At 37.1% G+C, this 13944-nt stretch overlaps 2 protein-coding genes and 1 pseudogene across 3 annotated transcripts; 2 read left to right on the plus strand and 1 right to left on the minus strand.

Moving 5' to 3' along the window:
* Positions 1-146: 146 nt before the first annotated feature.
* LOC137713968 (isochorismate synthase 2, chloroplastic-like) lies at positions 147-4392 on the plus strand (annotated as a pseudogene). The gene is made up of 14 exons (XR_015955638.1): positions 147-393; positions 615-874; positions 1263-1411; positions 1728-1845; positions 1947-2063; positions 2158-2301; positions 2458-2562; positions 2669-2787; positions 2966-3023; positions 3158-3268; positions 3395-3479; positions 3621-3718; positions 3813-3905; positions 4003-4392. The product of XR_015955638.1 is annotated as an isochorismate synthase 2, chloroplastic-like (transcript).
* LOC137713175 (pectate lyase-like) lies at positions 4360-6467 on the minus strand. The gene is made up of 4 exons (XM_088683906.1): positions 6048-6467; positions 5249-5903; positions 4910-5152; positions 4360-4830 (listed from the first exon to the last, which is right to left on the minus strand). Exons 1-4 carry the CDS (start codon positions 6254-6256, stop codon positions 4612-4614), a joined length of 1326 nt encoding a protein of 441 aa, XP_088540032.1. The 5' UTR covers positions 6257-6467; the 3' UTR covers positions 4360-4611.
* Positions 6468-8873: 2406 nt separating this feature from the next.
* On the plus strand, positions 8874-10218 carry LOC137713173 (uncharacterized). Its single transcript, XM_068452440.2, has 2 exons — positions 8874-9129; positions 9515-10218. Exons 1-2 carry the CDS (start codon positions 8988-8990, stop codon positions 10063-10065), a joined length of 693 nt encoding a protein of 230 aa, XP_068308541.1. The 5' UTR covers positions 8874-8987; the 3' UTR covers positions 10066-10218.
* Positions 10219-13944: the final 3726 nt, after the last annotated feature.

Here is a 13944-nt window from a genome sequence, read left to right on the forward strand (position 1 = left end):
TGTGTTTGTCTCTTGCACAAAGTTCGAATTTCCCTCCTTGTCAAAACATTGTGATTTCTAATTTGCTTATAATTTTGTAAGCTGATTCTATTTGTGCATATTTTCCGTCTTTATTTGTCGTATATAAAAAAGAGGCGAACATTTTCTAGTCCTAAGACTGGATCAGAAACACGCTCTCACGTGTCACGTTTCCCACCATGTCTCTCTATAAAAGCGTTGGAGGAGAGCGCCATCACCTATTGGCAGTTGAGACGAAAGCTTCCTCTCCTCCTTCCTCTCATGGCCACTGCTGCAGCCGCTGCCGCTGCTCGGCCATGTTTAATGGATCCTGAAGCAGCCGCCAAATGCAGCATCACAGTTTCCAGCAGGCAAGCCATTCATTTCTCTCACCATGTAAACCTACTTCATTCCCTTTTTTTTCCATCACATTCATACATGCGTCCTGATGCTGCGGAATGCTGTTGTGGTGTTATCTTCAGTCAATGACGCACTGCCATGTGAGAAAATTAAGACGCATTAGCAGTACGTGGTTTGCTTGGGTGGCATCTCAGCGTAGATAAGCTTCTCTCGTATGTTTGACATGTCATCTAATATCCTTCTCCTTGTGTGAACAGAGGTCTCAGTTGTGTTCACTTTCCATGAATGGTTGCCAAGGAGTCTCTCACCTCCCTTTAGGCACTGTTGAAACGCGGTCGTTTCCGGCGGTTCCAACACCTTCATTGGCTCTGGATCGGCTCAGCTCCGCCATACTGAATTCAAACCCGCCTCCGTCTTCCTCCGGAATTATACGTCTCCAGGTAAGCCATGTTAAAAATGCTCAATGCCATTCAAACTCAATTCTTACTTGCTCCTGTTCTGTGAGAGGTCAAAAAAGGTTTGTTTTCAGAGCAATGGGCTTGTGCCACGTGGTTGGGTGGCATTGGACAGCATGGGCTTTTACATCCCTGTTTCCTTATCCTGCACTGCGTAGCACATGACGAAATTAAAAAGAAATTTTCTCCTAACATCTGGTGATAAAACGTACATGCAACTAGAACGCTAAGGTGACAGTATCTAAAGACTATCACGTGCCACCATGTGCTTTACCTTTCTTATCTCATATCGCGTAACAGGCTTGGGATACCGGCACCTTAATTAGACTCGTAGTTGCATGTAAATCTCTAATCATTAAAAGTCCATTTATGTTAATTACTGCTAACTTATGTACTAGTTTGCACAAAGGCTAGGGAGTGCTAATACAAAGTAGCATTGGGCCAAACCAGCAACTCTTCTAATCTTTACATTGATAGACCCAATGGGAATGACCAGCATAAATCGAAGAACAATTTGGTCAGCGTTGCCAGCGTGGGTCTGCAGTTTTCTTTCAGGATCTGCATCCCTTCTCGTACAGGCGTTGGAAGTCCTTAAAGAGGTAAAACAACAAAACATATTGCGACAAGTTCAATGTCATTTCCATTTATATACACATTTATAGTTACACTTTCAACTGTAGCTGTAGCGAAATCCATACGTACCACATATTGGTGACATATCGATAACATATCAATGGTTATATCCATATCGTTAATATATACAACATATCAATAGTTGATATCTGAAGGTATCAACTATAGTTACAGTTGACCGTGATCCCCCTTGTGGACGCTGATTTTGTAAGAACTACGCTTTTTTTCTTTCGAAATCCGTTATATAAACTCAAGTCTAATTGTCTCATCTCGTGACTGAATGTTCCTCTCTACAGAATGTCCGCTTATTCGCGCTTATGGGGCAATCCGTTTCGATGAAAGAGCCAACATATCCTCCGAATGGGAGGCATTTGGTTACTTTTATTTTATGGTTCCTCAGGTAGAATGATTATTTGCTTTCGTGCAGTTGTTTCGAGCCATAAATCGTGTTTGAATTCTCGTAAGTATTTATACCATCTGCTGCTAGATACTGAATGACAGGTTGAGTTTGATGAGCTTGAAGAAGGTTCAATGCTAGCAACAATCATTGCTTGGGACCGCGCTCTTTCGTGGACTTTGAGAGATGCAATTGATGCACTTAAAGCTACATTGCACCAGGTTCAGATATTTGGATTGAGTTAAATCTGCTTCGTTTAGTATTTATCGAAGGTATTCATGCTTCATGTGGGTATAAATTCTTGTGATTATGCAGATATCTTCGGTTGTTTTAAAGCTTCAAAGACATGTTCCTTGGACACTAATGTTAAGGAACAATAACATCCCGTGCAAGACGTATTGGGATCTTGCTGTTAATAGAGCTTTGCAGAAAATAAGAAGCGACTCAGCACTTTTTAAGGTACTGGCCGCAGATGGTAGTATTGCACAGCTGCAGGAAAGTAGCAAAGCTGTGTCTCAATGCTGTTAATATAGCTTTTCAGTATTGAGACGCACCTTTGCTTCATATTTCTCTCTCCCTCCCTCATTAACGAATCATCTCGTGTTGGGAATTCAGGTGGTACTCGCGCGTAGCAGCAGAGTAATAACAGCTACGGATATCGATCCCATATCATGGTTTTGTCTTCAGCCGCCTAATGCACCGGCATTTATTGGAAACACGGTAATTGTCTCGAAAAGTATAAATTTCATTCACTACAACATCTATTATCTTCTATGATCATTGTGAAAGTTGTTTGAGTTTTTATTTTGATGGTCCTTGTAAATAGCCAGAGCAACTGTTTCACAGAAAATGGCTTGGCATTACCAGCGAGGCTCTGGCTGGAACCCGAGCCAGAGGTGAATCGATGCCTGAAGATCTTCAAATAGAACTTGAGTTACTTTCCAGGTTTAACTCGACCTTTCGTAATCTTTTTGTGATGTTATACTTCATTCTGCTGCTACAAATAGTCTTGCAAGCATCCAACCTCAGCTTCTAAGCGAGCGTTAAATCCATGAGAATTTCCGTTACACCCATATTTTTAACAAGTTTCAACTAGTAAAAGCCAACAACATTCGTTTTGCAGTCCGAAAGACCACCTTGAGTTTACCATTGTACAAGAAAGCATACAAAGAAAATTAGAGGCAAGTTTACTTTTGGGTACTTCTATGTCTAAAATTTCGTTGTTGATTTTGTTTAGTGGGGAATAAATCAGTGCAAATGCTGAAATCTATTAACCGAAAATAAAAATCGCGGTACTTACTTTCTTGTTTTGTAGAACGTATGTGACAGTGTCCAAGTTGAACCAAAGAAAGCAATCCGTAAATTCCCTCGAGTCCAACATTTATATGCCAAATTGGCTGGCAGGTTAAGAAGTGAAGATGATGAGGTAACTACATTGAATTGTTCTACTTATGTTCTGCAACTCACTAGATTTATTTCTGAAGGATATGTTCAATTTTCATCCCGTAGTCCTTGTCGAATTGAAGTTTCCAGGCTATCTGCTTCTTTTCAGTTTGAAATATTGTCTTCTCTTCACCCAAGTCCAGCAGTTTGTGGATTTCCAACAGAGGAGGCACGGGTTTTAATTGCAGAAACAGGTGCATCTTACTACTACTTTGTTTTTGCTGTCTATACGCTCATAATCCTTTGGCTCTATACACTCGATTCATCTAGCTGTTTTGGTCCAAATAGAACATTTTCCTGAAGACAGATTCTTTCTATTCACAAAATGCTTTCAGAAGTATTAGACCGAGGGATGTATGAAGGGCCGGTTGGTTGGTTTGGTGGAGGAGAGAGTGAGTTTGCCGTTGGCAGTAGGTCAGCATTAGTCGAAAAGGTAAACCAAGTGTATTCTTTTGCTTCTACTCTTTTACATAGGCATGTCTTCACTAGCACGCCGAGCTCGTAGCACTGACCCTTCTGGATTCTAGGGTCTTGGCGCGATGATCTATGCTGGAACCGGGGTTGTGGAAGGAAGTAATGCATCGTTAGAATGGGATGAACTCGAACTCAAGATTTCTCAGGTCTGTATGCATTCAAATTTGCATCGCTGTGTTATAAGCATTGAGCATGAGACTAGATGCTTCAATAAATTTTTACATGTTTTGATCAATGCTGCAGTTATCCAAGTTGCTTAAACTTGAAGTGCCTCTAGAGATTAAAAGCTGATATACCGCAAGGGGTATCAACCAAAAAGGTCAGTGCAGTTCCAAAGCTGTTAGCGAGGATTCTTTGATGGCGATATTTTTCTTATTTGATGCTTCTTTGGATGATTTCCCCAATGACAAGCGTAAAACAGATTCGATTTGTAAAAATAAAGTTGAAAATCAAATAACCCTTAGAGTGGGGTCTTCTTTTCGCACTATTATGGATACAAAAGTAATGAGAAAATTCGGACAATTGTCAACTGTTCCCATCGGAAATAGGATTTCATCACAAAATATATCATTGTGCCTTGATTAGAAAGAACAGATTAAATAAACTGCAATCAGAAATTTATCCATTGCAAAATTTACATTTCTGTGTATACACCTCAAAGTTACTTTCCCAAATCTATCATTTATTTTTCCCTTCCACCCCCAACCCTCGCAAGAACGCGATAAGAGGACAGTGTTTTCTCTATTCACTCTTCACTGTCTACCTCTACAAAAACATATGGGTTTTCAACAGGGTTCTGTTTGAGATTCATACATTTATATACATATTTGTTATGTTTGTTCAACATATACTCTAGCATGGCCTCCCTTTAATGCATTTTAGAGGACCCGCAAAGCGCGTGAGCCTAGTCACGAATGTCCCAGGCTTTGCCTTGATCATATCCGCCTTTGGGAGATTCCTGATTGGGCTTCCGGATTCAACAAAGAATGCTCCATTCATCATAAGATCGTTCTCTGATCTCCAATTCCACGATTTCCACACGTTCTCCGCTCCACTGGTCCTCTTCGTCACCTAGATAACAACAAGATTAGCATTGACAATTTGTTTTCAGGGAACAAGTAGTACTATTTGTTCATAGTAGTATATGTACCTCTTTACTGGCTTTATTTGACGGGGCAATGAACCGGTTGCCCTGGCTAATTATGGTAGGATGTTGGCTTCCACCAATAGCGTACATAATCCAATGCGTGTAGTCGTTGTTTACAACATGGAAAAACCCCCACCGGCACCTGGGCATACGCTGAATTAACCCCTGACCGAAATGGTTGAAAGCCAGAGTTATCTGCATCACTTCATCCTGAGAATTGCTGTCACTTGAACCAAATAACATCACCTACATCATGAATCAAAACGACACATATTAGTTCGTAAAAAGCATTTTTTTCACAAAGGGTTGGTCTCGATTTGTATGTAATAGATGGATTTTTACATCATTATGATTGGTGAAGTGACAGTTGGATATGGTGATGGCTGTAGACCCCTGGATGGCATCAATGAGTCCATCTGCGCAATTTGACCCGGAGACATGGTCTATCCAAACGTTTGAGGCTCCATACATTGATATACCGTCACCATCACTGCGTGTGCGTTGTCCATAGTGATTCACCGAGTCCCTAATCATGCCACCATTTCCTGGCTTGGTATCATGAATGTGGAGATTATGGATGATCACATTCTTCACAAACTGTAGTGTAATTTGTGCACCATCCTCAATGTGCACATTAGCACCTCGTGCGTCAATTGTCTTGTCACTCGTCACCATAAGCTCTTCTCTTAGCTTTATTCTCATGTCTCGAGCGAATATGATCCAAAGTGGCCCAGTTTGAATCACAGCGTGGCGTAGTGTCCCTGGTTTCGGGTTCACCATGTCATTGTCAGAGTTATCAGTCACCACATAGAATTTTCCGGCCTTGCCTCCTGTCGTCTTGTGCCCAAATCCTTTGGCGCAATCAGCCAGCTTCTTGCGATTTGTTTCCCAGTTTGGATCACATCTCCAGCAACGATCAATAGGGTTTGTAGCCAGGCATGGACCCTTGTACTTCTGTTTCAAGTTCCTTCTCGTTTTATTCGCGGCATCAAACGTGCTGCTTCCATTGAATAAAAGCTTTGTAAATGAACAATTTCAAAACCGAAAAATCAAATTTCCTTACAAATTGAAGTACACGATGAAACATTCAACATTGGTGGTGGTTAAAAATGTTTGGTTGCTTGTGTGACAAGGAACTTACTCATGGACTTCCTTGTTGAAACTTTCAGTGACTTGTGCAGGATTTTTATTGTAGGCTTCGTTGGCGGCTTGCTTCGCTTCTTTTGCTCGATCTTGCCAGTGCGCGTCGAAATCCGCAATGTTGGCCCTCACCGTTGCCGGAATTGTGATTGTAATAATAAAAATACATAAAATAAACACATTTAGCTTGTAATTAGCTTCCATTGCCATCTTTCCTCTCAGTTTTTCACCTTTATTTCCTCACCTTATCATTTGTTCAATTTTGTTTTAGAGAATTTTATTTTTTTTCCTATATTACGGGTGTGAAACCAGACCTACCAGACTGCTAGGGTTCGAATTAATGGCTTTAATTTTCAGGGCAGGGTAGGGCAAGTTTCCATGGGTAATTAGTTTTTTTGGAAGTTAATTAATTTAAAATTTCAGAATTGCAGTGGGAGATGGGTTATATATGCAGAGCTAGATTAACTACATGAAGCAAAGAAATGCGAATGAGAAGTGGGGAGGGAAGAGAGGGGAGCCCCTCTCCCCTTTCAACGGTCGAAATTCCTATTTGCCTTCTAATTTCTTATGCTTATTGGATGAGCTTCGGTTATTTTCTTTTCTTTTTCTTTCCCTTCTAATTTTATACAATTTCTCTTGACCACTCCTCGAGAGTGATACTAATAGCCAACATCCAAAAAAGAAAAACGGTAGAAAAGGATAAAACCTTCATAAACGTTCTCGATTCCATTTCTTTTAATTATCAGATTAACTTGTATATTGTCTATAATGCTATGAAAAAATGTGGAGGAAATGATTCAATTGAACACTTGAATGTGGTAGCTATATTTTTTTATGGAATACAATAATTTTAATGAAAACCAGAATTTGATACTTAATATACATTTGTGGAAGAAAGAAAGAGAAAGGTATGCTTAATTAATTATTTTTAGAGTAAACTTGATCTAAGTCTAATAGTGAATCATTTTTGGGTTTAGTACACTTTGTTGTATTAAGTTCACCCACTGATTATTCACATTAGCTTATTTTTGTTATCTTTTTATTAGATTGTGATATATATATATATATATATCCCCTTATTTATAGATTATTTTTATTTAACTTTGAGATTAATATCATAAATAAATTTTGTTTCTCCTTATTCCTGCTCTTTATATGCATCTCAATTTTTCTTCTACATGTTAATTGTGTTAACTAATCAATATTGTAAGTACTATATATATATATATATATATATATATATTTATAAATGTATGGAAGATGAAATTTCTTTGAACTGTTTTCATGGAAGACAGAAAGATTAAGTTTTAATTTTTTTTTCCATATGTACTTCTAGTTAAAGTATTTTATAAGCCTTTGGTATATGTATCATATATGATGACATATAAATTTTGTTTAACTATTTTTATTTGAAAGTGATTAGATTTTCACATTTAAATATTTGAATTAAAATTTTGAGTAAAGATGCATAAATCAAGAAATTTAATTAAAATTGAAAATTAGAATTGGATTAAATTTAATAACAACTCAAAGTTTTGGACTTGGATCAAAGTACTATTTTTAAGAGAACTTTCATAAAAAGGGTTTGGACTAAATTTATCTTAATAAAAAAACTATCGTATAACTTTATTTAATGAAAAAGACTTAAATTTTAATGAAAAACTCTTAAATATAATAAAAAGGACAAAAAAAAAAAACTTAAATCTTAATGAAAAAGACATAATTTTAATATTAAAAAAAAATGACGTGCGGACCTACGCGCCCCTCACACATACGGTTTATGAAACTTAACGGTACGACATTGTTTATGAAACTTAACGATACGACACTGTTTATGAAACTTAACAATACTACACTATTTATAAAACTTAACGGTATATGCTCGTCTTAGATTTTCAAGTTCTTTCACCATAATGCAATAAAAAGATAAAATTAAAAAATATATATAAAATAAAAAATAAATAAAAAATAATGGAAATCAACATCCACGCTATTAAAGTCAGGCATGGCTAATAGCTCAATACCATTACTAGAAAAATGGGTGATGAGTCCAACGATGTTCACAATGATGTTGCCCCACCCCTACCCCCAACCATCCTAACCCACACCTGACTGACTCCCTCCCAACCATACCGTCCCAGATCTGGTTTTGAATTGAACGGAACCCACTTTAATTTGAAATTTTAATTTTAGAGGAATAAAATATGCTTGGATTATGTCAAAGGGTTATGCAACTGTAGGATTGGTTGGGTGCTCTTTGCACGTGCCTTTAGTTAGTTTTTTTTTTTTTTTTTTTTTTTTCTTTCTCTTGTTCTTATCATTAAATAAAGTTATATGATGGTTTTTGGTTAAAACTCAAAATTTTGAAACCCTTTTCATTAATTTTTTTTTAATTCTAATTAAGTGATAAATCTAATCCTCAAACTTGAGGATAAAAGAAAAACACATATTATAACCAACTTAACTAGCGAGCCTAGGACCATGCCTGAAGCCTGCCGGTATGGTTAACTTTGGTTTAATAAAAATGAAAATTTATTTTTCCAGATTAGATACGTGTAGACAGATCTAAAAATTCTTACGTCTATCTAATATTCAAATTATAGACCACCGCCGCAAAGACAGAAACAGATATGGGTACGAGTTTGGACGCAACGAAAGCAAGGAACAAGCCACCACCCGAAACTTGACATGCAGTCCAACCCAAAACACGCATGATCGATCCATGCAGAAGTATTAAGTTTGGAATAACCAAGATCGAATGTCTGCCTCCAAATTCATTTCCCACAAGGAAAAACTAACTCGTATTTTTCCTATATATAATCATTGTGCTGTTTCCATATCTATATACAAAGCATTACACTGATCATTTTAATTAAGACAAAAGGCAAGCTCTTAATTAAGTTGTTGTTATAAGTGCAGTTTGTATTGGTTGATCGTTGATATGGCAAATATCAGAGGATCAATAAGCGCTTTGGAAGAGAGATTACGGCCATCGACACCCACACGCATGCGCGTAAAGATTGCTCCTTCATCAGACTGGATGGAGGATTCCAATGGTCAATACCTTCTCGTTGATCTCCCAGGTACTGCAATATTACAGCATCTAATAGCTTTCTTAATGTTGCAATCCCGCTCAAATGCGCACTCTAGTATTAGTTATTAGGTTTTAATTTGTTCGCACTTTCAACATCATCATTACTTTATGGTTTTGTCACGTTCTAGGTGTCGGCAACACAACTCGATTCGGATGTCCAGGTGGACATTCCAGATCGAGGTGTGTCAGTAATTGGTATCAGAGCATTTCATTTCGTTAAGAACAACTGCATGTGTTCATGCTCTAATAATTGTATTCGAACTGCATAAAATAGCCACTACTAACAAGTAGTCACGTTAGTCACATAATTATAGGAAATAACAAATATGCATTGACATAAATTTATGGTGCTTAATTATATCACCTTGTCTTAGATTTTAAAAAGGAGGAGGTGAGGGTTGAGGTGAATATCAAAGCCGGCCATATAACAATCAGCGGAGAAAGGCAAGTGAACGAAAGGATATCCCAGTATTTTGAGCAGATTTTCACCCTTCCGCAACACTCAGATGTGGATAAGATCACCGGAAAATTTGACAGTGAGATTCTATATGTCACCGTACCAAAGATGGCAGCAGCGGTTGAAGAACAGAAGAAAGAACCTGAAATAGAGAATGAAAATGTCCAAGGCAGCACCGCTGCTGCCACGGAACCTCCTCAAGTAGAGAAGAATGAAACTGTGGAAGGCTTGAGACCCAAAGATGAAGGAGAGCACTCAAAGAAAGTCGATGGCACAAAGTATGGAGAGATCAAAAAATTATTAGGAAATGAACACATATTTTTTTCAACAGAAAATATAAGGAAATGGGAGGAGAAAGGTGGGAATATCGTAAGGAATGCAATGGACATGTTGAGCAAAAACAAAGGGATGGTTGTAACTGCTGTGGTTGCATTTTCATTAGGGATGCTAGTTAATCGTAAGTTCTAATAAGCTGGAGAATGAAATGATTAAGGCTAATTATAATTGTTAATTAAGTTGCTTATACTTTCTCTATATCTCTTGTTTATAATCATAGCGAATGGTCGCTGATATTAAATGTACAGAGTAAGAACTTCAACGAATAAGATGTAAATTGGTTTACTATGTTATTTTACTTTTGAGCTTTATCGCACCTGCTAAATGTAACCGGGCGTTTAATACAAGGGGCAGTGGTCAATGCCCTTTGTCGTGAAACTTTTATGAGCGTGACGGTCATACTTTCCGTAATGTTGTTAATCCGCTTCTTCGATCAGTTTTATAGTTTGGTTCAAAATATCCTTGTGGATCTAAGTAGGCAGACAGGAAAGGAATGCAGCAGGATCGGATTCGTTGTGCAGGCAGCAAAAGTCACAAAGATGAAATAGGATTCTCTCTCCTCCTCTTTTTGTCTGTTTTCCTTCCTTCCTTTTACACTTTGTTTTTTGTCTTTTTGTCTATATAAAAAAAATCAATATAAGATATTAACGTGGTTTAATCATAGTCATTCAAGTAAGAAGTGAAGGAAGGAGAAAGAAATTAAGAGAGAAAAAAAATCATTTTTCCACAAAGATGAGCACATCACCTTGATGCGGGATTGAGAAGCTTCTTTGAGATGTGCGCCCAAAAGTTCTTGTCACTCGTATTATTCCAGAGATATTTTTGTTCGTCACTTTTAATTGATAATAATGTTTATCATTTTATTTATTATTGTTAAATAAATATAAATTTTAGTGGATAGCCACAAATCTCAATATTCAAATGCATCCAACAAAGATAAATAGTATAGTGAGCATTACTACTACTTGAAAATAATCAACAAAAATACAATCTAATATCACCCTAAATACCTAAAAATCATATCTAAAACTTGGTTACAATCTTTTAACCAAGAGTAAAATTGACTGGATATTAAAGAGACAATAAGACATATATAAATTTTGGGGTGTGCTATCCACATACCTCATTTTACTTTCCACACACCATTTAATAATTTCTATCTGTTGATCTTCTTCAATTCATCAGATTCGACGACCAAAAATTAAAAAGGTGTGTGAGAAGTAAAATGGGATGTGTGGATATCACACCCCTAAATTTTAATCACGGAAGTTTTATTTTCTTTTATTAAAGAGCGTTTTTTTTAACATTTGAGGAAATTAAATGAGCAAAGTTCTCAAGTCAATACATTCTAATGGAGCTTGTTTGGGTCCTTATCATGTTTACTTGTATGCAAATCACAATTTGACACATGTACAAAACTTATTAAATTTATACAAAAAATGCATGTCAAACTGTAATTTGTTTGCAACTAGAAATAACTATTATTATATAAAATAGTAAAGTATTTTTCTATATTTCAATTTTAGTAAATTGAAATTTCAAGAACCATGTTTTGCTGCTGAAAGAACAACATGTGTTATTGAAATGTAATCACAAATGGATAAGTATCCAATTATATTTTTCAATTTTAATTATTTAGACATGTGACTATTTGCAATTGATTTTTTCAATAGCACTTGTTGCTCTTCTTGAATAGCGAAACATAGTTTTTGAAATTTTATTCGGAAGTAAGCACTTTTCAAAATGTTCCTGCTTTTCCACTAAAAGGATACTTTGGCTTTGGAATTGGAATCATGTGCCTTATCCACACTACTACTACTACCATGCATAGCATATATCCACCAATGACCATGAGACCACACACCCACTCAGGTTGATATGCTCGATTCAATACAACTATTAATATTAAATTCGTTAAACTGTCATATAGTGTTACTAATTTATATCATTTTATTGTTATGCTAGAAACATCGGTCTTATGTTTTCCTTTTTTCCATTGTGGTGATCCCAAATTCGTTTGGACTGAATATATTTTTAATTGGTATGCAAGACTCGTCTTAAACAAAAGCATGTCACATCTCGACCTGAGAAGTGATCCGCTCCGGATCGGGATGTGACACACCCCGTCCTAAGAAGGGCGTGCTGGCCGTCATGCCCTTCTTAGGACGGGATGTGTCAAAGCATGCATTAAAAATGCATTATAAAAATAGGGGAAAAAACAAAGAAAATAAAGAGGGGGGATAGTGAGAATGGAATCTAATCTCTCCCCCACCCCAACCCAACCAAAAAACATTCGCTTCTCTCCATTACCATTTAACTCTTAACAATGGCATATTCAAGATTCGAATTTTGAGTGGTTTTAAGGTTAAAGGTATAAATTTTTTTAGATACTAACAAAGTGCAAAGCGGGCAAAAAAAAATTTCCGTTTATTCATTGAAACATTTCGTCAAATACTTGATGAGTGATATATTGAGAATTTGTCGAGTGTTATCCACACAACATGTCAATATACTAGCATATATTACATCAATCACTTGATAGGTACATAAAAATTCGTATAAAACATTCGAAACGTCCTTAGAAGACCTTTACATTTATATTTTCTAAACTACAAATAGTCCTGAGGCCACCTAAATCATAGCGTGCATTTGCCTCTGCCCCTCAACCAAATCTACTAACAAGGCCGAAGGTACCAGCCGCAACGGATATCCAGCTTTCACAAGCGAATACGGTCGACCCGGATGAGCTTGATGAGGAATTCGACACTGTACCAAGCCAGGGTCCGGTACGACCGGTTGCGGATGCTGGCAGCCCGGGTCCAGACCGTTTGGGCGATTTTGCAACCCAAGGAGAAAGGGCCCAAGCATTGGTGAGTTGGAGGGACCCAAGTGCCACAAAGTTGTTCATTGGAGTGTGCCTGGCAATCATTGTGGTTTTATATGCAGTGCCACCAAAAATGGTTGCCGTGGCCTTGGGATTTTACTACTTCCGCCACCCCATGTTCCGGAAGCCTATGCAGCCGGCGAGCCTGAACTTCTTCCGGCGGCTGTCGAGCTTGTCCTACCGGTTAATTTAGTGGAAGGGAGGAAGAGAACTATATATATAAGAGCATTTTTTTAGGTGCCACATTATTGAGAGTGTGACAAATTACGAAGCCAAACAACTGTGCTAAGTTGAAAAGAGTGGTCTATTTTAAAATTAATATCTTAAAATTTGATCTACACGTGAAGACGCTCATGTATAATTTGAAATATGAGTATTAAAATTACTGATCTATTTTTATTTTCACGTAAGTATTTGAGTGGTAGTAATATTTCTAGCTAAAATGATTGTTTGCTAGCCAGTGATAGTTAGGAGGACGATTTTGTTCCGTTGAAATTAATAAACTACATGAGAGGGCGAGAGTTGGGAGGATAAATGCTTAGGCTTACTCTTCCTCCTCTCAATCATCTTCAAAATTCACCACATTTTCAATTTTGATCTAAGGAAGCTCCCGGTTTCCAATATTTGTTGTGTTTAATATGGGAGAGACGACTCTATTAGAAAAAAGTGACAGCTCTAAAAAGGAGAAAGGCAACGGTGAGAAGGATGAGAATGAGAAGACGGAAAAACACGAGGATGGAGAAGATGAAACATAATAGAAAAAGAATTAAGACAAGAAGAACAAGGAAGGTAAAGGTGAGGAGGAGGATAGAGATGGTGATCCTGAAAAGGAGGAGAAGAAAACGAAGCCTCAAAGGTAAAACCTAGCTGGCATTGGTGGCAAAGAAACAAGGAAATTGCCTAGTGCCTACTCTATTGAGACTTTTTTGTAATAAGACATGGAGATGCTTCAAATTTGCAAGGAAGTTTAGTATTTTATATAGGGTAGTGTTATCTACATTTTTTTTTTTTTTTTTTACATTCTACACATCATTCTTAATTTCTGATCTCTGAACAGAATGAATTGAAAATAATCAATAAAACATATATTAAGAGGGGTGTGTGTGGAATATTATAAAGGGTGTGCT

This window comes from Pyrus communis, chromosome 14, assembly GCF_041283825.1.
Source record: "Pyrus communis isolate YQ-2024b chromosome 14, ASM4128382v1, whole genome shotgun sequence".
NCBI classification, from domain to species: Eukaryota; Viridiplantae; Streptophyta; class Magnoliopsida; order Rosales; family Rosaceae; genus Pyrus; species Pyrus communis.

What these genes read in the sequence shown, in the direction of transcription:
- LOC137713173 (XM_068452440.2), top strand. Translation starts at nt 8,988, where the DNA reads ATGGCAAATATCAGAGGATCAATAAGCGCTTTGGAAGAGAGATTACGG. An exon ending in CCTTCTCGTTGATCTCCCAG is followed by an intron (nt 9,130 to 9,514) that starts GTACTGCAATAT and finishes ACCTTGTCTTAG; the next exon opens with ATTTTAAAAAGGAGGAGGTG.
- LOC137713175 (XM_088683906.1), bottom strand. Translation starts at nt 6,256, where the DNA reads ATGGCAATGGAAGCTAATTACAAGCTAAATGTGTTTATTTTATGTATT. An exon ending in TTCAACAAGGAAGTCCATGA is followed by an intron (nt 5,904 to 6,047) that starts GTAAGTTCCTTG and finishes CAATGGAAGCAG; the next exon opens with CACGTTTGATGCCGCGAATA. An exon ending in CAAATAAAGCCAGTAAAGAG is followed by an intron (nt 4,831 to 4,909) that starts GTACATATACTA and finishes GTTGTTATCTAG; the next exon opens with GTGACGAAGAGGACCAGTGG.